The sequence below is a fragment of the Cebidichthys violaceus genome, unplaced genomic scaffold (genome assembly GCF_023349555.1).
Source record: "Cebidichthys violaceus isolate CVI_PGR_0920_01 unplaced genomic scaffold, fCebVio1.0.p SCAF_26, whole genome shotgun sequence".
In the NCBI taxonomy this organism is placed as follows: Eukaryota; Metazoa; Chordata; class Actinopteri; order Perciformes; family Stichaeidae; genus Cebidichthys; species Cebidichthys violaceus.
Window position 1 is genome coordinate 7,050,566 of NW_027176439.1, and position 23,053 is coordinate 7,073,618.

The following is a 23,053-nucleotide window of genomic DNA, read 5'->3' on the forward strand; positions in this document are numbered from 1 at the left end:
TCAGATCAGCGCAGTATTGAAACCAGTAGAGGGCGCTCTTACCCAACGGAACATTTGAGTCAGTGCTCTGGTAAAACAGAGACGGAGGTCTGTCTGCTATCTCCTGATTGTGTGGCTATGAATTAAATACAGAACGTGTGAAAAAGACATTTTGCTGATAAACAATTTGATTCATAACTCATAACTCTTTTTTCTGTCCCTTCTGAAGTTAACATTATATCATAACTGTCTAACTCTCACATATTTGAAATGTGGGCCTTCACAGCTGCTGACAGACGGCAAACATCAACTACCTGAAATGATCACATTGTATAAAAATCTGATTTGGTACGGCTTACAGTCCAATATGAACAGCGATCTTATGCACCACACATCAACGCTGACGTGACCAGCTGACCTCACTGACAACGTGCAACTTTGCTCCGTACCGATGTGGTTCTGTGTGATTACCTGTACAGACGTTTCCTCGTAAACTGCTTAAACTTAGACATTTACTGTCGAACAGACGTTGACTTAAAGGTTGTGTAACAGATCAAACGTCTGGTCTAGAAAACACCAGACGTGTTCATTTGATTGTAAAGAGTTGTGTATTTACAGGGACCGAGCAGCTCATGAGCATCGGAGTTCAAAATGAGAACATTGCTTGTGAGTTTTATTCGTCTCCAGAGACGTACTGCTTCCGAAAGATGCTGATGAGAAACCATGGTTACACAAAGTTACAGAAGTTCCTGTTTCTGTCGGAGATAGAATAAGTTGGTCCTGAAGCCGCTGTGTTTGGACCCTCCACCTAAAAGAAGGCCGTGTCTTTCTCCTGAGAGTGTGACGGGGTTCACTCAGTCACGGATGTGGAGGGTGTAGAGGCCCGATTGGAATTGGGTCGCAGCCTCTGATCCCACAGGAGCAATGGGGTGTGACATGGTGTGACTGGAGTGCTGATGTTGGAGGGCCCAGCAGACGGCTGCACTAAGGTGCTCTTTACTTAAAATGAGACACATTGAATGACAAGGATGTTTAACCCTCCAGTCTTACAATAAATCCTGTAATGTCTGTTGGGTTCTTACCTTGATGTTCTCACCAGTCGTGACCTGATGTCACATTTGATTGGTAGTCGTGACGTGATGTCACGATGCTATTGTGAGTCTCACTGATCTGTCTCAGGTAACAATCGAGAAGTATTTGCTGCTATTTCTCATCTTTATGTAACGAAAGTAAAACATGATTCACAGACATGTATGACACGTATTCTCACAATTTTATTCAATATCAAACAGTATGATTTTGTCTGTTTTTTTGCCTTTTTAAATACATACCGTATATATCCTGCAAGTAACCTACAGACCTGATAGAAAAGACTAGAATATCACCTAACAGAGAAGAAAAGGCTTGAAGACATGATCGTAACAAGCTACTCATGTGTCACAGGACCGCGTGGTCCAGAAGACAGATGGACTGTATAAGAACTGCTAGTCACCATAGCGTTACTACATTGAACGTATATTAATGGTGGGGCAACATTGTAATATTCTGTTGCAGCGCTTTTAACATGTTTTGATAGTTTCACCTAATGGCAGCGCTAGAGGAATAATCAGTTACCAAAAACATCGGAGTGGAGCAGTGAGAACCTCCTCTTCGCTCCAAGCTCAACTTTAAAGGGCTCCAAACACAATGATCATAAATAACGGCTCAAACTAGGAGACAACCAGGCGGCAACCTCCAGTTGTGAAGAGTGAAGTCAAAGCTTCATGAGTTAAAGCTGCATTCTCTCTAGTGTCCACCAGGGGGCGACTCCTCTGGTTGTATAGAAGTCTAGTCTAAAATGACTCTACTTCTCTCTTGATTTATTCCCTCAGTAAACATTGTAAACATGAGTTTATGGTCTCAATCTCTAGTTTACAGTCTTCTTCAATACAGCATGATGTTCATTTAGTACATTATGCTCCATTTAGAGTCACACAGACCATAAAGCAGGGGCTGCTTTAGGGGCGGGGCTACACACTGATTGACAGGTCTGGTCTGGTAGTTGTCCGTGTTTTCATCTTATTACTTGAACCCTTTCTTAGTGTGTTTTCAGTTCACCGTAACTACGTCCACAACCAGCTGTTTTAAGGGTACAGTGAGATCTAGGTGTACTGGTGCCAAACATGAGGATCCCATCTCCTGAAGGACTCATGCACTATAGAGGTTAGTAGCATGGTAAGATATACAAGAAATAAAGAGTCTAGTGGTCAGGAGAGACGCTCACAGGAAACACCCTGCAGGTTCCAGAGACCCCCCCCCCCGTCTGGCTAACAGGCTAACAGCTCAACAGTGGTGAACACAAGCACCGTGGAACACTTAGGAGCATGAACGGCTGAACAGTCTGCAGGAAGTAATGAGTCGGCGCGGATCAAATCTCTCGGAAGGTTTCCAGCACCTCACTGATTGCCCTCATGCCTTGAGAAGATCCTGATGCTCAGGATTTACCAAAAACAAAAGCCTCAACATGTGACTGTGAAGCTGGACTTGAATCCTTTGTCACAGTGGAACTAACGTAATACAATTCTTGTGAGAAATATGATTAAAAAAATAACCTACACAACGGCAGTAATACTTTGAGATGAGCAACGTGAGGAACATCAGCACGGCTGCGTGGTGTTAGCGTTCAAACCTGAAACGTGTCCGTGGCGAAGTGTTCCTCACAAACCACACATTTCATGACATCGTCATCATCTCTTGGACCTCAAATGTGAATTCAAACATCTGATTCTACAAACAGCTACACACAGAACAGAAGCAAAGGAACAATAGTGAAAGAGTGGAAGCCTCAATAACAGGAGTATTTAAAGGTCGGGATAGTTTCCATTCCAGAGGCCAACGAGTCAGCGAATGTCCTGTGACATGTTGATTCAGCATTAATGTTGTCATTGTGTTGTTGTTGTCCTCCCTCACGACCCACACGGCAGCAGTCGAGCAAATATTAGTTTCACTCCTTCTTTTCCTTCAGTCCTAAAACCCCAGTTAGGCTGAACCACGACCTCCCTGAGCAGAACCACTCAGTCTTACCTCTCTGGGATGGAATCAACTATTTAACATAGTCAACAACATCCTGAATGGAAACCATGGGTAACGTATAGGAAAAGATTAGCATTATTATTCAAATATCTAAACCAACAATGACTAGTGTGCATCAAAGCCTCTGTGCCAAAACTATTAAAACACCGAAATGTGGATTAATCCGCTGCTAAAAATAGTTCCAACAAATACACTGTTTCCTCCTGTTTGAGTAATGTTTGATAAAAACTACAGTAACCAGCTGTTTAGGGAAATTACTGAACCTTTGTATTCACTTTGTCTACACCTGTATGCCCTGTATACGCCCTATCTACGCCCTATCTACCCCCTGTATGCGCCCTGTATACGCCCTATCTACGCCCTATCTACGCCCTGTATACGCCCTATCTACGCCCTATCTACGCCCTATCTACGCCCTATCTACATCCTATCTACACCCTGTATACGCCCTATCTACACCCTATCTACGCCCTATCTACGCCCTGTCTATGCCCTATCTACGTCCTATCTACACCCTGTATACGCCCTGTATACGCCCTGTATACACCCTATCTACGCCCTATCTACACCTATCAAACATCTTTTTACGTGTGTGATAACTCCAATGAAAGACCAAAGAAAGTAACGTGTCAGGTTCATCTTCCGCTCATTAGTGTCTAAAATGTGACTCATGTGTTGGTTTACCTCTGCAGGTACATCACACCTGTACCTGCCCTGTGGCGTATTTGTTTGTGCACAGTGTCCACCGGCCTGAACACCGGTTTGTATTTGAGTCATGAGTGTGAGGTGTGACTTGTCAGATTCATTTAATAATGTTGTCTCTGGGAGACGTCGTGACGTCCCTCAGCGCGTCATCCAACACTGAACTGTGACCGACGAGGATAAAAGCAAAACACACTACAAAGACTGGACTGGGGATGTGAATGAAAGACAGCAGCACAGCGGGGCGGAGGCCCGGCCGCAACATAAGCATTGCTCTACAACTTTGTAAATTGTCTCGGCGGGTTGTTCAGGAAGACGTCCTGCGGTCTCATTTCTCAATCTCATTGAAATACTCGGAGAAGCCTGAGTACGGAGTGACGTCGCCGGGATCTGAGGAGGAGACACGACAGATATTATGCTCCTGAAATAAAACTGATATTACTGCTCAAACACTGGCGTTGGACCAACGTCTCTTGTGTAGTAATGTGTCTGCAGCTGTTCAGATATAATACTAACACACAGGACTAACCTTCACACGGCCCCCTTTTAAAATGGATGTCATCAATGGCGATATCACTCCGCAGTGTCGGGCCCCGGATGGCTTCAAATATAATCTGCAGGAAACACAAAACTATGACGTGTGAAGTGCACCACTCAGAGAACACCTGTATTTAAAGAGGTACTAGCTTCACACTTAAAGGTGTCTTTCTGAGCATCAATTCTGGTGTTCATATTCACATTTCTTACTTTTACTGTAAAAGATTTTAGAGTGGCTTTGAAAAAAACATGTGTACTTAAATTTGAATTGTATGACTTGAATACATTAGGAGCACTATTGGGAAGCTACAGAATGATACAAAAAACAAAAAAAAGAATGGACACGCCCTTCAACTTCATTATTATTATTCGGTGCAAAGACTTAAAACCAGGTCCGGTGTGAGGACTAACGAGCTACACATTCATGTATAACTCCACATGTTAATCAGACTCATTGTTGATGCTGGATCTCATAATAGAGTGAAGTGAAGTAAGAAACCATAATGCACAGCCGTGTATACAAACGATTTAAGAAGCGTGACCACGATGTACAACTCGTCAGGCTTCAGGGAGGCCCACCCGAAACCCGGTTCTAAATGAGTAAAAACACGGACTATTGATGCGGTCCGGAGCCAACAGTTCTGGTATTGACACTTTAGAAGTTATGGAGGGAGACCGCCTCTCTTTGTCTCTTTGAGCTTTACTCTGACACACACACACACACACACACACACACACACACACACACAGTGAGGAGGTAACAGCATCACCACATGTTAGTGGAGCAGCTGAGTGTCATCATGAGAACAGGCCGATCACTTGGCTTCTTGATTAGCTGCTAATGTATTTTAAAGAACGACTAATAAAGAATTGTTGATTCTTTCTTTAATTGTCTTTTTTTCTCAAAAGAAGCGATAAGCAGTATTGATAAGAGTTCTAGTATGGATCCTAACAGTCCCGTTCCAGCCGGCTTGTTGTCTGAAGCAGCTTTTATAATTTAAATATTTAAATTAATTTGATGATGAGTGCAGACGAGGAAAGCCTTCATCGCCGTCTCCTCACTGTCTTTGTCTGTGACCCCCGTAGTGACCCCGCCCTCTGACGCACCTGGTGGCGGACGTCGCAGCGGTAGTCCACCATCGCCCTCGTCCAGCTGACACTCTGCTCGCCGCGCCATCGCCACAGCAACGAGTCCTGCGCTCCGCCGCCGCGGCGCAGGAGCACGCTCAGTATGCCGGTGCCGGAGCCGTACATGTGGCGGTAGAAGACCAGGCACTGAGGGGACGAGGAGCCCCGCAGGTCGGACGTCAGCAGTCGGGCCTTGTGACCCGGACGCATGAGCGACGCCTCGATGTACATGAAGTAGCCTGAGGACGTGAAAGACACGACACCGGTCTCAGTGGAGACTTTCAAAATAAAACGCTCAAAGAACAACAGGACACTGTAAATGAGAACACGGCACGCAACATAATCCAACACACAGCTGCTCCAATATTTAGACATCTTACAATAATTATAGGAAAGTGGGATGATGCATTCTCATCACACACAGGGTTCCATCCAGTCATCATGGGGGGGGGGTATGACCACTGAATGAATGAACAAAGCAAAGCATGAGGAGATGACTCACCCACCCCAGTGGTGTGGTCTCCTCGGGGTCCCGTATAGGAGGTGGGGGTGTGTCCTCGGACTCGCAGCCAGTCAGCTTGGTCTTCTCTCTTATCCTGGGTGTAGCCGCAGACTCCGCCTTCAAAGTCACACTGGCCGGGGAGCGAGCCTGAGGAGCGAACCGGCACCACAATGATCAGTGCGAGGTGAGCGAGGCCGCTCGAGGATGTGTTGATGAAGTGTGCTGCACCTTTCATAACGATGAATGTGTGACTTTGAATTTTGAATAACCTAAACATGCCTCCCCCTCTCATTTCTTCTCCTGCTCTCCTCCTCTCCCCTCTACTTTCCTGCTTTCCTCCCCTCTTAGCTCCTCTCCTGCTCTCTTCCTTCCTCCTCCCCTCCCTCTGCTGCTCTCCTCTCCTAGACACCTTCCTGTCGTTGCCTCCTCTCTTCTTTCTCCTCATCAGCTCTGTGGTACCACCCACTCTACTGACAATGCTTCTGCCAGTAGATGTTCCTGTTTTGCAGTGAACTGATGTAAGAAATGAACGTAACGGCTGTGGAACTGTAAAGAGGCTCCTGGCTTATGTCGGACATGGACAGCTGTCATTGTCTTTTACCTGCTGTCATCTGACAGTCCCCCAGGCTCACCGTGATGTCATCGATGGCCACCAGGCCACATTCCCAGAAGTTCTTACAGATGCTGACGAACACGACCTGAGAAACAGAGAAAGAGACTGAAGACTACTATTCAACCGTTTACCCAATTATTACATGTCCATCTATCCATCTGTCCATCCAAATTAATCTATCCATCTATCAATCCATCCATCCATTAATATCATCCACCCATCCATCTGTCCATCCATCCATATACATATCCATACCCATATCCATCTAATGCTTCACACCTTGGAGAGCATTGGCTTCATGTAGGTGATCTCCACCTCAGTCCATACAGCCCTGGAAGTGTCAGTCAAGCTCCACACCTTCTCCTGGGCCACATTGTTCTCGTCATAAATGTAGAGAAACAGAGCATTGTCTACTTTCCTAAAGCCATGCAGCAGGTAGTAGAACCTCAGGCAGTATTTGTGGTTCCCTGGTAACAATGGACCATGAAGCCGACCGACATAGCCAGGCTGCGAAGTGAAACGAGTGTTTGCCAGGAGGAAGCAGCCTGAGAGATATGAGAGAAAGATCCTCATTAACAACAAAGGTGGTAGTGTTAGTTTGACAACGTGCAAAGTAACACTACCTGTCCATCGCGAGGCAGAAAGTGAGGAACCCAATCGTCTCGCCGAGTGGGCAACCCAGTGCCAAAATGTCTGTAACCTGCATTCTCTCTAGTGTCCACCAGGGGGCGACTCCTCTGGTTGTATAGAAGTCTAGTCTAAAATGACTCTACTTCTCTCTTGATTTATTCCCTCAGTAAACATTGTAAACATGAGGTCTCAATCTCTAGTTTACAGTCTTCTTCAATACAGCATGATGTTCATTTAGTACATTATGGTCCATTTAGAGTCAAACAGACCATAAAGCAGGGGATGCTTTAGGGGCGGGGCTACACGCTGATTGACAGGTCTCTACCACAGAGTGTTTGTTTTACATCAATGTGTTTTCTAGGGATGTCCTTGACCAAAGAAAAGTCAACGAACACTCATTTGAGCTTGTCCATGATTAAGTCGATGACTTCACTGTCGGCTTGTTTTTCAGAGACTTGCTCATGTGTCTCATTAAGTCAATAAGTCATTCAGCCGGTGTGCATGTGACTCACCTGCTCCTGTGGTGTGGTCTCCTATCCTGTAGGCATTAGGCTTCACTGAAACTCTGCTCCACACCTTGCTTTCTGTCCTCTCCTGATAGTACAGACACAGCCCGTTCTCAAAGTCACAGTTGGCTATGGAGGGGTCAAAGGTCGGCTCTGGGACACAAAACGCAATATCTTTAATAACAGGTCAGGGATGTGAAAAGTGTGCATGGATGTGACAGTATAACACCATGGAAAAAGACATAAACATGCACATGGACATTCATCGTAGTGTCTCCGGTTGGATGATTGGTGATTAATGACCCCCCCCCCTCTTTCCTTATCATCCAGGGGTCTGTGGTCGACCTTTACCCCCTAAAGTCACCTGTGTCAGTGTGGCAGAATTCAGGAGAAAAGGAGAGGTCATCTATGGCCACGTATCCACCTCTGGCACTGTTGAAGGCCACCTCAAACACCACCTGGTAACACACACAGACATAAGCAGTAACCATTAGCAGATGGGCAACGAGCAACGTGTGACTTAGGCTCTAATTCCTGCATCTACCCGTCTAGGTCTCAGACTCATTAATCCTGAGAACATGAGTTGTGAATTGTTACAAAGACGTTGTGGGAGCATGACACATACTGATAGATCAGACAGCTGTAGAAGCCAGACAGCGAAATCAGTGTAGAGTTAAATTCAGAAACATGGGTTAGTCAGCGGAGCGCTGATTGATGGAAAAGCTCTGTATGACTCTTGGCTCGGTCGGACTGGGGAACTGACCCAGTTAGTAATGGTATGCAAGCTTCTTTCCACAGCCACAGCAGAAGGCTGTGGAAGGGAAAGGAAGTCGTGGAGACAAAGAGAATGCCCATTTGACAGTGCAGTGGAAAGCCACAGAGAGCTTCCATCCACTCAGCTGCACACACAAGAATGAGACAGTGGAGTATGGTATTAGATTTTCTTTTGTAATATTCGAAAAAATATGATCTTTCTGTAGCGTAAGAAGAAAAAGACATGAAATGAAGGGACACAATCGGCTCACGGCAATATCTGCCTGTACAGCAGTGGACATGTCTGAGAAACGAATGGACTACTAAGGGACTAATAAACACTTGAAATAAGTCACAAAGAAACCATCTCTCACAAACCGACTTAAACAACACTTCTGAAAGCTGAGAGTAAATATGGCGTAAAACATATGCAGATAATAGAATCAGGTTTCAATGCCGGATCGGTCGAGGCTGTGTTTACAAACCAAAAGAAGAAGAAGCCACAATGAAGGAACAAGTGGAATGAATGGATGAGTTCAACGCTGACGTCTCACATGAGCAACGACCGAGAAACCTGGAGGGTCCGATTGGGAGGATTGGCCTGTCCGATCTACACCCGACTGGTGCTGTGTTATTGCACTTCTGTGCTCGTCATGGATGGATCATAACACACACGTTTGAGCGTAGGAGGATTCACTAGTGTACTTGGTACCAGAACACCAAAGAACGAAGATGGACTTTGAGGTCAAATGATCAGATGTGCGGGCATCTCTCTGAGAGGAACAGAGCTGTCAAATGATCACCGCCTGGTGGTGAGTTGGATCATATGGAGGCTGCTTGACAGACCTGGTAAACCCAAAGGTGATCTGGGAACATCTCGCCACGGTCTTGATCTCTCTCATGCATTCCGGGGAGGGTGGGCCATGTTCAAATGTTCGGCTGCTAGGAGTTGTGGGCAGAAGGTTGTTGGTGACAAACTAAAAACCAAAGAAGGCCGTCAAGCTGAAGAAGTAGGCATGTGGTGCTTGGTTGGTCCAGGGATATCCTGAAGCAGCAGACAAGTACTGGGGGCCAGAGGGGTTGTGGCTGCGGTGGTCATCAAAGCAACAACCTGGATGAAGGAAGAGTTCGGTGAGGCTATCTGTAGGCCTCAAGGAAAGAAACACAGTTTTCATGATGGTGAAACACCTGCAGCAAACTGTTGGGATTTTCCATTTGCAGCACAAAGCACTTTGCAGGTTTCATTGAACACTGTTTTATGTTTATAGTTATTGAATAAAGAAGTTGTCATGCTGAAGGCTTGCAAGAGAAAAGCAGCAGACAAGAGACATAACTCCTGTTTGGAGGTGTGTTTGCAGAATGTGTGGTCTCAGTCTGTACTCTGCATATACATCTGAATCAACACTGGACTGTGCAGGGCCACGGAAAAAAAGAATCATTAGAGATTCCCAACGGTGGAGTTCTTCAGCTGCTGCAGTCAGAAAAACTCCTCCACAGTCAGACAAACTCCTCCACAGTCAAAAGGCCAACACAGAAAGGCTGAGCATGAGCTTCTCTCCGCAGGCCAGAAGGATCATCTATGTGGAGGCTGCCAAAGGTCAGGACAATGATCTCTGCTGACGACTGCAAAATTGTTCCAAATCTGTGCAGCAGAGGCTGAGATATCAAACAACACCTACATGGATCCTACATTTTCCATGATGCAACTTGAGAGAAGACGTCTACAGCCGGATCGGTTCACAAGTAGCCAGTTTACAAGCTAATCTGAAACAATATAAAGCAAATGCATTACAGTAGTCATTCTACTTTATATGCATTGTCAGGCGATAGCCGTTGGGTTCCCAGATTGCTGCATATGAATGCAGCATCTGTTTATAGAGTACAGAAGTCATTCTTCTTTATATGCATTGGTTAGACTGTTTCACAACAGACATTTTGACCTGAAAGGTACCAGTGATGTCACCGTGTTTCCAGATCTCAGCTGTTGACCTGGTGAGTACAACGTCCTCCTAACTGACACAAATGATCCAACAAGCTACAAAAATAAGACCCGATTTCTACTAAGCTGGTGTTTACCTTTAAAGAAAACCCATTCATCCATTTTCCACAAATCATAGGTCTACTGACTATTGTGAGTGCTAGCTCCAGGACTGACCTCCAGCGGGTGTGGGGCCTTGATATCCACGCTGACTTGAGTCCAGCCACTGGTAGCATACACCCCTGGCCTCCAGATCTCCTCATAGTGGCCCAGCTGGTCTCTGGTGAAAACTGAGAAGATGTTTCCTCTCTCCTGGTCTCTGTTGTAGTAGAAGGACAGGCAGCCGGCTATGGGAACCGTGGTCATGGGTGAGGTCAGCTTGGCTACTTCCTGGAAGTGCTTGGCGTAGACAGAGTCCACATACATGTAGTGGCCTGTGGAGGATATCGATGAGCAGAAGGTTATGGGCTCACATTCATAGGTGTAGAATAACATTAACTAATGGATTGTTACTCTGACTCATGTTTAGTGAGTCGTACACACCCCATCAGTGCTTGGAGATGAAACAGATGTTTTGCATTGACAATGTCGTTGTTTTTAAAGACATAGAGCAGAGATGGATAACCTGCAGGTCTTCATCCTAACCAAACAATAGAGCCGTTCATTTCATTGGCCAGCACGCCTTCCTGATTACACATTCTGTCTCCAGGGCCATAAATCCATGTGAACTACAGAGGCTTTGTATGCAGCTGGATCCTGGATGTTTCAAACTGCTAGACCATGAACTGACAGAATATTGAAAACCTGCTTGTGAATAAACCTGAAGTGATTTACAAAGTAATGAAGTTAACAGAGAAAGAGGAACACAACAGTAATTAAATCCACTGCTGAAGACACAGAAATGAAAATGAGGCATGAGGAGAAGTCCTCAATGTCAACACAAGACAGAAATGACAAAAAAAACATCCACAGTTCTTTTATGTTAAACATGTCTCAGTTGTGTCCATGATGCAAACCTGCTTCACTGCTTCACCAACCTGGTGAATGACTGTTGATGAGCTCCACCTCTTCATGTTTGTGACATTTGATCGTCAGCACAACTGACGCTTACTCTTTGTCTGTCAGATGCAGCAGTCAGATCTCAGTACTGTCCAGCATGCTGCACAATAACAACCAGTAGACAGCTAACCACACCGGTGGCATTTTGAGCGGTCAAAGGCCCGTTTGAGAACTCAGACTTGGTTTTGGATTAGAATTGGTTTTGGATAAGGAAAAGCGTTGGGGTCAGTTGTGTTGGTTAAGGTTAGGGGAAGGGGCGAGGTAACGCATTATGTCAGTGAGGGTCCTCACAAAGGAAGAAATACAGGGATGTGTGTGTGTGTGTGTGTGTGTGTGTGTGTGTGTGTGTGTGTGTGTGTGTGTGTGTGTGTGTGTGTGTGTGTGTATATACCTCTCTGGTTATTGTTGGTGTGGTTTACAAGCAGGTTAGACTCAGGCTCTCTGGCCACACTCCCCCCAACGTACCAGTTGACATTTGGGTTCCAGCTGTTACTGTAGCCGCACAGGTGATGCTCCTCAAAATTACACTCTGGAACCAGCAAGAGCAAAGACAACCATTATTCCTTCCTCAATCTTAAATATGTTGTATGAATAAATAGTTTCACATCAGGCTACACAGCCACAGTGAGAAGTCTCACTGGATACAACACACTGACCTATGCAGTAACCAGGAACAATGTGGATTTCAAAGATGGCCACGTCGTTACCCGAGCCACGCTCAGGTCGACCCTCCAGCAAAATCTGTGGAAGTGAAAAAGAGAACTTAGAAGAACATTACATCATGTAAAGATCACGTCAAGTTTCATATCCCGATCACCATAGTGACGTCCCTATGGAGCATCATTCGAGGCACAGGAGGAGATAATTTGATTATTATTACTAATGCATCAATGTGGAGACAGCACTTTATTGAACTACTTTATTCTTCATATCTTTTTGATCTACAAAATGTACAAAATTTGAGTTGCTGTGAAGTAAATTGGAAAAGCTTTTGTATACAACGTGTACTTCAGTAGAGTACTTGAGTAAATGTAATTAGTCACATTGCATTACCTTTCTGTCAGATTAAATGGCTCAGGTCATGTATTTGAGGCTGGGCAGTGGGTGAGGGAGTAGGAGCCACAGTACACCCTCCTACCAACCACCACGACACCGCTGACAGGTGATATACGTACGCGTAGCGTTTTGACATAATGCAGCTTCCCCTTGACAGAAGACCTGAATGTTAAGACCTAGGTCTTCTAGAAAAATGGAAAAAGCATGTCAGAGATATAAGGGTGTATAAACATGTGGCCATGGCCCAAGTGGCAACCTCTGGGTCTGAAAAGTGAAGGCAATGCTTAGGTGCCCTAAACCGAGTTCTGACTAACTTACAAACCAAAAGACGGACGAGCCTTCTGGTCAGTGCCGTGGAGCAAGGCCTCCTAATCCTAGAGCTAACCGCCGGCAAACATTTACAGGCTGACAGTTATCTTGAATTACTTAAGTAGTAATTCAAGATAACTGTCAGCCTGTAAATGTTTGCCATTCCATTAGTTAAGTACCAACATGATGTAGTTCTGTTTTCCCCTCATAACTCAGCATGGCATGTGGAACAACCGCACTGCCTCCATTACAGAGTTTGAAGTTACATTTCTTTCTTTCTCAGATTTCTGTATATTCACTTTAAGAAAACTGGATGGAGGAGGCAAGCGCTCTTCTTGACAATAAGGAAGCTGGTTCCATTTAGAAGGAGGCTTAGATGACATCATCGCTTCTTTACAGTACTTGTGGGCCTTGGCCTCAAACTCTCTCTGTATTTAAGGAGGGTCAGCTTTCTTTAAATTTAGATTTGCAGGCAAAACCTTATTTATATAACACATAACATTTTTTCTGCTTTCACACCACAAACCAACCACCTTCCTGGAGCTTTGCCTGTTCTCCAATGAACGAGAGTCATGAGTGATGTACTATACCCTCGACAAAACACATCTTTGTCATGTTTTATTCATAAAATAGCAGCAAAATCAATTGTGGCAGAATTATTGTCATGGCAACATGATCTGATATTTTAAATTGTGATATGCAATAGAGCAACACATTCAACCAAACAGGGATCTCTTAGATCATGGTCTTTACAGCCCTTCCTACCTGGTAAGGGATGGTGGTGTTTGGTAGGTCCACACTAGCAATGAGCCAGCTGTCAGACGCTCTGTTGGCGGTCCACAATCGGTAGTCAAAGTTATCCCCATCTGGTCTGAGGTGGAGCTGCAGGGAACCCTCTCCAGTGATCTGGTACACCAGCCTCACGCAGCTCCAGTCCTGCTGGTCCAGAAGTGGACTGACAAGAACCGCCTGCTCCTGGTCGTTCAGCGAGGCTGAGTCCACTGTTATCAAATGCCCTGTGACAACATCGCCAAAATATGTCACATTCATGTACAGTACATCTCTTTATTCATGGGCGGAGACCTGTTGTGGTTGCAGGTTGTGGTTTTGACTTATTAATGTATCATCTGGTGGCTATTTTCTACAATATGTAAAAATAACGAAGGTGATCATATTTATATTCATATTTTGTTCAAGTCTAGGGAACGTTGCCATTGAAAATTAAAGAAATGCAAATTGGAACAGAGTGTTTGACACTTTCTTCAGCTTCATCACAGAGAGTCAGCTTTGACTGACAGGTGTCCCACTGTTGAAATGATGTATAGAAAGCATCATACAGACATACAAATTGTAATTATTGAGCACAATTGTACCAAATCATAAGATAAGTCAATTGTGATCATGAGCAACAAAGGTCACCCTCAAATTGTGGAGGATAGAACATCATCAGATATTATGGTCCAGTGATTTGTGTCATGGAAGGAGCTTTACAATAAGACCAGCTGTGTCACATTTCAGAAAACTAGGAGATGCACCATTAAACTCATCAAACCTCACATCAAGAAAAGTTGTGTTGAAATATACAAATAAGGCATTATCCAACCTTTACCTTTTGGTCAATTTAGGAGAAATTGACAGATGCAAAACAAAAAACAAAAACACTTCAATGTGTATTTTGGATGTTTTCCACTATTCTGAAAGAAGACGTGTTATGGAAGCAATAAAGCTCAAAGTGTTGCATGAAGAACAACGTTTTTTGCCTGGGCTGTCACATCAAGGATGTATAATAGATCACACCGCTTTGAGGTCGTGTATTAGTTGGTGCCATATTATAAACTAGAGAGAGACAATGATGTATGTTCTGAAACAGATCAGTAATGACGTGTCTTTTTTTATTCGCCCAGGTCTGAGAGAGCAGAGAGGCAGTTTAGTGGACGTAAACAGGGTTTATGGAGCGCTGGTTTAAGTGCCATCACTTCTAAATCTGGTTTGGAGGGGGGGGGGGGGGGGGGGTTGCAGTTGTATCTGAGATCCCTTATTTGGTAAAATGAAGTACAAGGAGAATCTTAGAGCAGGACAGGGCAGACCCAGTCAACATGTACTGATGTATCTTAAAGAGACACACCATTGGTTTCACATGTTCAGGTCAATTAGCTGCAAATCACATGTGCAGATACCTGTTCCTCAGAGCATGCAGCTGTGTCTTAAAACCGTGAAGCCGTTTAGAAAGTTGCACTAGTTATGTAATCCACCACGGTACTCGTTGAAGGGATGGTTGGGGTGTTTTGAAGTGAGTATTACCTACAGTAGATGAGTCAGAAGGCCTGCTGTGGACGGCGGCCGCAGCGACACGCATTCTAAGAACCTACAGAAATCAATAGCGGTCGAAGTGTGCGCTATATTTAGAGTGTTCTTGCCGTCAGACGGCCCTTTGTGACGGGGAGCTGAAGCCGCTGTCTATGCTCGCATGAAAGCCACCAAAATCCATGAACACAAGCGTCGCTGGTCTACTCGGTTCTCCATCAGATGGTTCGTTTGTGTTGTTGCGTGACTTCGATTAGTCGCACAATAACACAGACAAACTAACTAGACCCGCGTTACGCGAGGTAAAGTGATTCTTCTGGTGGCTTTGGAGAGCATAGATGGATACAACCGCAGTTCCCTGGTAGACACGGCTGCTTCACGACAAGGTAAGGAGATGAAGATATTCTACATATGACGAAATATGAAGACGTTCATGTGTCTAACATGAACTGTGCTGCTGGCCCCGCCCACAGCAGCACAGCACTCTGCCCAAACTGCCTACCGCCATCTAATGCAGGTTAAAAAACTGACTAATAAATAAGTCACGAACCCTGTTCAATACACCCAAACTATCCCTTTAAGTCTAGTTTAAGTCTAGTTTAAGTCTAGTTAATGTTATGAGCTGCCACCGACTTTTAAAATCAACATAAACTGAAACCGCGTTATTATGCAACAGTCAACAAAGCAGACTTAGTGTAACTGGAGTACACAAATGAAATAAGACTCAATTGTTGGCTTATTGATTTCACCACTGAACTGATATGAAGAACCAGTACCAAAGGAGGAGAGGAGAAGAGGAGGAGAGGAGAGAGAAGAGGAGGTGGAGGACAGAGGAGATGAGAGGAGAAGGGAGGGGAGAGGGAGGAGAGGAGAGAAGGAGAGGAGGGGGAGAAGAGAATGGGAGTAGAAGAGGAGAGGACAGGAGGAAAGGAGGAGACAAGAGGGAAGGAAGGGAGATGTGAGAAAAGGAGAAGAGGAGAGGAGTAGAGAGGAGAGGAGAGACCAGGGGAGAGGAGGTGAAGGAGAGAGGAGAGAAGAGAAGATGAGGAGAGAGGGAAGAGGAAGGGGAAAAGGAGGGGGACTCAGAAAGGGTCCTGCAGAAGCTGTAAGCAGTCCAGAGGAGGAGGTCTGGTGGTCTGGTGGTGGTCTGAATCCCTGACAGCTCTCCCTCTCACTCCATCTGTCCCCGTCTCTCTGTTTATCCCGTCCAGCTCAGCCTCAGGTCTTTGTCCCTGAGGTCTCTGTTTAGATGACATCACCACCTCACATCCATCCCGCTTTGACCCACAGAACTCCAGGCCACACAGAAAAACACCGCCGTGGTCCCGTCTGCTGTTTATGAGCCTATTTATTGCCTCAGCGGGTGTAGTCTTCACCAGTAATAGCCACCGTCTCCGGGAGCTCACCGCACTGCTGCAGCTTCTGTTTGGGGCAGAACTCCGTTTGTTCTGGTGTCACAGGGCCGACGGCTAGAGGGCTTTGGCCGGAGGAGAGACGGCACACACGGTTTACAGCGCCGCACCTTATCTCAACAGCGGGAACATAAACTGTGCTGATGGAGTGTCATAAACAGAGGAGGCTCTGTGGCTGGACGCACACGGAGAAGGCAGCCGGTGGAAACAAGACAAGGGGGGGGGGGGGGGGGGGGGGGGGCAATCGGAATGTCTCGCTTGGCACACGAAACCCTGAGGACAAGAGATCAGAACACAGCTCAGTGCAGCGCTGCAGAACCGTCTGGAACCAGCACTTCTCTACATCAGACAGAAGGGTTCAGAACCTGCTCTAAACATCACTGTTATATAACAGTGATGTTTAATATAAGACATATAATCTGACTTTTTATGTACGAGACAAAGATACATAATCACGATAGTACTGTGAGAATACAGTCAGCATTTTACAATCCTAACATCACCAGAATGAAGTGAACACTGATATGATATTGAAGAAAATTGCAATATTTCAGGAATGAATCACTAGTTTTACAAAATCAAAATGCCCAAGCCGTATTTACTGGAGGGAAGGAAGGCACGGGAGAACCAGAACCAGGACTGAGCTGAACAGACAGTAAAGAGAGGTTCTAAAGGGAAACACTACCGCGTTTGTCCACAGGGACCGCCAAAATCAACACAAAATGAAAGTTCCTCAGAAGAACTTTAAAAATGGAAGATATGGAGCAAATAAGTGAGCGTTGACATCTGGTTTCACTCGGGGACCCGACCCCGGCCTCCTGAGTGAAACTCCAACGTTTGCATGATTCACCCATGAACCCCCAACTTAGCTCCAGCACAGACCGTGTGGCTCTATACACCACGTCCCGTCCTGGCTCACAATCACGTGGCTCACATATGAATTATTGCGCTATTACTTCTTTGGAAGCTGTACGTTTGAAGTGAGCAGCAACGTAAAGCTGCATTGACTGGTGGCTCATACACACTTTTCTCTAATGTGTCCAATATGTATGTACTATATATATATATATATATATATATATATATATATATATATATATATATATATATATATATATATATATATATATATATATATATATGTATGTACTATATATATACATATATGTATATATATATATATATATATATCTGAGTCTGAGTGAATGAGCACGTTTCAGATGACCAACACGGACTGAATCCTTTCAGCACCCGATTCACCAGTTTTGTAACCTCCGGTTTCACCGTCTGTGTCCAGTGCAACAGTTTGTAAAGCTTCATCTTTAGTCTCTTAACCTGAAAACGTTGACTGTAGGGCAGAGCCCTGGTTCCTCCTGGCAGCTCCGACTGTGGCAACAGGGCTACCGAGCAACGGTTTGTTTTGGCATTCCAGTGTGTTTGACCCATTTAAAAGAGTCTCAGTGCCACCGCACTGAGACTCACTAATGACAGGCTGCACTGGTAGTATTAAATAGAACTGCACTGCCGTGATTTGAACAGAAAAAGGTTTGAACGCTTTGGTTTGCAAAAAGCAAAAAGCTGGCACAGTGTGAAAAACAGTGAGGGGTGGGAATGACTGGTTAATGCCAATCTCCTCTACTGTTAAGATACCATTGATCGAAAGAACAGCAAAGTAAAAGCAAACGCAGCAGCAGAGCGGTGAGGATGACGTGTTGTTACTGAAGAACTAGTGTCTTCACACTGAAGACAGCAGGTGAGCATGGGAGCAAGGGTTCAAGCAGCAAATGGACTCATTTGGATATTCTCTGGCCTTAAATAAGGGCTGAAAAGTGAGTTTTTATATTTAATTTTGGGCACATTTTCTTTTTTTAAATGTAGTGAAATATAAAAAGTAGTCGTACCAAAGACTAAATATAGGAGGCTAAGATGAGGGAACGTCAGTGTCTCAGAAACTAAAAGGAGCACAATCAAGACATCATAACGAGCTGAGTATCAAAGATATTCTCACTATTCAAGCGGTGAAACACGGCGCTTGGTCAGTGGCCCTCCTCTTCTCACTGTGACGCTCTAGGTTCCCCTCCACAGTCACTTAGTGTCTCTTTAAAATAAACTTCAACGTTCACATGAAAGGTAGCGTTCCTGCTCGTTACAGTCTTTTCAAAATAAAATAACCTCAAGTTACAAAAGGTTGAGAGCCCCTGTACTGTACTCTACTGTACTCTACTGTACTTTAGTGTACTCTAGTGAAATCTACTGTACTCTAATGTACTTTAGTGTACTCTACAGTACTCTAGTGTACTCTAGTGAACTCTACTGTAATCTACTGTACTCTAGTGTACTCTACTGTACTCTAGTGTACTCTAGTGAACTCTAGTGAACAGCACCATGAGAGGAAACATGTCTCCATGAGGTAGGAGACATCTCGGGTCCAGCAGTCTAACTTTGGAGTAGATGTGCTTTGAAGGATCTTAACATCATCTGGAGGTCTTCTTTCAGGCCTCGTGAGGTAAATAAAGGTCTCGGCCACCATTTGACTGACAGTTTAACTACTTCTGTAGTGAGCGATGAGAAGAACACAATGAGGAGAAGAGCCGCTGAGCCCAGCAGAATGAGAGACGTGACGGCACCGCCTCTACAGACCGGAAATCCTCAAAGAGCTGTTTTATGACAGGGAAAACCCGAGTCATCACGTTCTATTACCACACACACACACACACACACACACACACACACACACACACACACGGTCGTTGTGGATTAAAACACGTATGTGGTCCAGCCCAGGAGTCACAGCTCCCACAAATGGTCCCACATGAGCACGGAGTGAGAGGATAGTAACTGTTTAAAGGAAAATCTGCTGCACAAAAAACATTTTTCAGATTTCATTCTAATCTTTGCTTTCTTCCGTGATATCTTGCATAATGTCTGATATCAACACTGTCAGGTAACTGTAAGCCCATCCACGCCAATAGTAGACAGGCAGTACAGCTGATGTATTATAAAGAGCATGAAAGTGCGCTTAGGGAGGTTGCGGTGGACAGACTTTCACCCAGGAGACCGTTGTTTATGCCAGTGACGACTTATTTTACCGTAGTTTTGTAACTTAACGTCCGGACTTTACAAACGCAGTTATTCTAACCCAAACCACAATCTTTTTCTAAGCCTAACCAAGTAGTTTTGTTGCCTAAACCTTACCAAAAATCTAAGTAAACCTACGTTGGAAGTTTATTTTGAAAAGTCACTTTGTGGGCAGCATGCGGAAACTGACGCTCCGTCAGAGAAGTACCTAGAGCATCATAATGGCCAATAATCAAGCATCTGTATTTGACGAGTTGGGAGAGAGAATGTGTTGCAACCAGGCGGCAACCTCCGGTTCTGCAGAGTGAAGCCAGAGCTTCACGTGTTAAAGCTGCATTCTCTCTAATGTCCACCAGGGGGCGACTCCTCTGGTTGTATAGAAGCCTAGTCTAAAATGACTCTACTTCTCTCTTGATTTATTCCCTCAGTAAACATTGTAAACATGAGTTTATGGTCTCAATCTCTAGTTTACAGTCTTCTTCAATATAACATGATGCTCATTTAGTACATTATGCTCCATTTAGAGTCAAACACACCATAAAGAGGGGGATGATTTAGGGCGGGGCTACACGCTGATTGACAGGTCTCTAACCAGAGACGTATACGCCGTCTCTACATCACCCCTCTGCATTCCAAATATGGTCACTTCCGGTTATCAGATGCGAAAAATACAACATGGTGACGGCTGTAATCCAAGATGGCGATGGCAAAATCGCCGAACTTGAGGCTTGAAAACATCAGTCCACAAACCAACGGGTGACGTCGCGATGACTACATCCACTTCTTCTACAGTCTGTGGATTCAACACCTGCAGCCATCATGTAGCTCGTGCTGCGCTCACATTACGAACGACACAACAGGCTACGAGTCTTTGTCAATGGAAGCCGGTGACATGGAGCCACAAACTGACGGCAGACACTGAGCGGGGCTCCTTCATTCATTATCTTATTTATTTCAATCCGACACAGCAGCGTGAGCTAACTGTGATTATGTGATATAAAATGTTTTCTGTGGTGGAGATCGTCAGAGCACAAAGAACTAAACATGTCATTGCTTCACTAGAATTGTAATATTACCTTTGAAAACACTTAATAATTACGTGACTTGCTTTGCAATGTTCTACACAGTTCTGCGTGGTTACAGAACATCTGAGGCCCTGTACAGACCCTTTACTTTCCCACCGTTCACCGCGGCAGCCTATATTTAGTGGCCCTGAAGCATTGCGAGCGTGTTTATTTCTGTCATTAAGCAGCGCTCGGGATGACACTGTACCTTCTTCGTTCATGCTCCAGCTGCCATACTCCGGGTCTGATGTGTAGTCACAGGTGCCCAGCTCAAAGTTGCAGGACCCGGGCAGCAGCTGCTGCTGCTGAGCCCCAAGGAACCGGCAGAGCAGCAGCACTGTAAAGAGGGGAGCAGAGCACCATGAGTCCAGGTCCACGGTAGACCTACAGGTTTAAGTTAACTGATAGAAAGCACCATCAATCTTCCCCAGCTGATTACATTAAAACAATCATTTCATGTATTACACGTTTTCTTACAGTGTGTGATTAAATATGCAAATGAGGCATTCTCTTATGAAATATGCGCTCATCTGCATACATTTCCAGAACAGAAATGTGAACATTGGATGAAGTCAGGTTCTAAATTCTTGTTTTATGTTGTTGACTTATGAGTCAAAGGGTTCTAACGAGGGAACGTTGACTCCTAAATCATAAAGTATCAACAGTCTATATAAACTAAATCATCAGTTTGTTTTGAGCTCCTGAGTGTGAGAACAAAGTCATTCAGAGAAAACGTCTTGAAGATGTTTAGTTACATCACACACATGTTGAGGACTACAGGAGAATAGAGTGAAACATGAACTGATAGATATCATGAAACTTCACTTCATTACTGTCCAATATGCAAATGAGGCATTATTAATGATAACTTTTGGGTAAATCTCCAGACGCAAACAGACATAGTAAAATAAACAGAAGTGTGTTTCGGATGGTTTCTTTCCACTGGGCTGTGGAGTCTGCAGAGACACTTCACCGGAGGTGAGAGGAGGACTTACCGTGGAGCGCGAGGAGGAAGCCGCTCATCTTCATCCGCGGCTCGGTGAGTGTGGAGCGGTTCCTCTGTAGTCCTAGTCCTCCTTTACTGACCGTGTCCCCCCAAAAGAACTACAGCAGCGCCAACAGCTCGTCAGAAGCTCTCACGAGTCGCCTTCCGCATGTTGTGACTGTCAGCGGGAGAGATGGAGCGCTAGTCCGGATGGATGGATGGTGTCCCGGGGGGCGGGTCCAGGTCTCGGCGCCTTTCCGCCTACTTCTGCTGCTCTCCGCTCCGTCACACGGATGAGCCAGGGCCGGACCCGCGGCACACAATGGTCCAGGGCCCCTTCAGACGGCTCCCCCATATGAACACGTGTTTGGGCTCTTAAAGTCTGAGTAGAACTTTGCATGTCCAAGCGAGTTACTTGTAGCTTCATTTGTGTACGCATTAACTGAATAAAGTGAGTTTAACATAAAGAGGGAGACAGATGATACATGGACAAAGATAACGGATTCAAGGATCCACTGAGTGCAGCCAAGACCACCTGGAGGCAACGGGTTGGGGGGGAGGGGACTTCACTCCATACATGGTGTCTTTTCAAAATCAAATTTTTACAGGAAATTAAGTTTAGGCAGCAGAATCATTTGGTTAGGTTCAGGAGAAACGGAGCGTGGTCCAATCTTCAGTCAGTTTGAGGCGGGCTCCTCTGTCTAACCGGGTGCTTGAGGACCCTCTTTCTGTAAATCCACATTTCTGCAGACTCTGCCCAGGGGAATAACCCACAATTCAGGATTAAGCCCATGGTTCACATTGACTAGCGAGTCAGTTGACTACACCAAGCCTCCTCACTGACCAAGCTGAGTTATCTGATGCGTTGGGAATGAGGACAGGTTCAGATCAGAGCTCTCACCGCAGTGGCTTTCAGAAGCATCTCTCCACTCAGTAAACATCAGTGGCATATTTTTGTCTTAGTGAAAGAGTTGGTCTCAGATTATCCAGCAATGTTCTTAAAACTCAGATTGAACAATGCATGCTTTCAAAGACAATTGAAGTTTCTACTTTTGAAAGTCATGAATGTTGTCTTTGTGATAGTCTTTAATACAATCCCACTGCATTCTCATCAGCGTTGTGGATTTGCAATTGAACGGTTCAGCAGCTTTTGTGCCTCACACAAAAGAGGGCCTCTCACAGGAACCCTTTAGGGGCCCAGTGTGCTACGAGGTGCTGTGAGACCAGACAGACGGGGCAACATTTGGAGCAGATGAGTTTCTGTAATACAGGTCAAATCTACCAGTGGGAAAAACAAACTGCATTAGCAATTCAGATGAGTCATGTTCACACAGATTGTGGGAAAGAAAAGAAAAAAAAAAAAAAAAAGAAAAAAATGACCTTGGT

The 23,053-nt window shown here is 45.0% G+C and overlaps 1 protein-coding gene across 1 annotated transcript; it reads right to left on the reverse strand.

Moving 5' to 3' along the window:
- Positions 1 to 1,233: 1,233 nt before the first annotated feature.
- mamdc2a (MAM domain containing 2a) lies at positions 1,234 to 21,839 on the reverse strand. Its single transcript, XM_068720750.1, has 14 exons — positions 21,678 to 21,839; positions 20,891 to 21,019; positions 13,590 to 13,840; positions 12,116 to 12,200; positions 11,851 to 11,988; positions 10,578 to 10,834; positions 8,034 to 8,127; positions 7,676 to 7,822; positions 6,813 to 7,078; positions 6,522 to 6,618; positions 5,921 to 6,067; positions 5,398 to 5,657; positions 4,283 to 4,367; positions 1,234 to 4,143 (listed from the first exon to the last, which is right to left on the reverse strand). Exons 1-14 carry the CDS (start codon positions 21,709 to 21,711, stop codon positions 4,082 to 4,084), a joined length of 2,052 nt encoding a protein of 683 aa, XP_068576851.1. The 5' UTR covers positions 21,712 to 21,839; the 3' UTR covers positions 1,234 to 4,081.
- Positions 21,840 to 23,053: the final 1,214 nt, after the last annotated feature.

What these genes read in the sequence shown, in the direction of transcription:
- mamdc2a (XM_068720750.1), bottom strand. Translation starts at nt 21,711, where the DNA reads ATGAAGATGAGCGGCTTCCTCCTCGCGCTCCACG. An exon ending in GGACTGTCAGATGACAGCAG is followed by an intron (nt 6,068 to 6,521) that starts GTAAAAGACAAT and finishes TTCGCTCCTCAG; the next exon opens with GCTCGCTCCCCGGCCAGTGT. An exon ending in AGACCACACCACTGGGGTGG is followed by an intron (nt 5,658 to 5,920) that starts GTGAGTCATCTC and finishes TCACGTCCTCAG; the next exon opens with GCTACTTCATGTACATCGAG.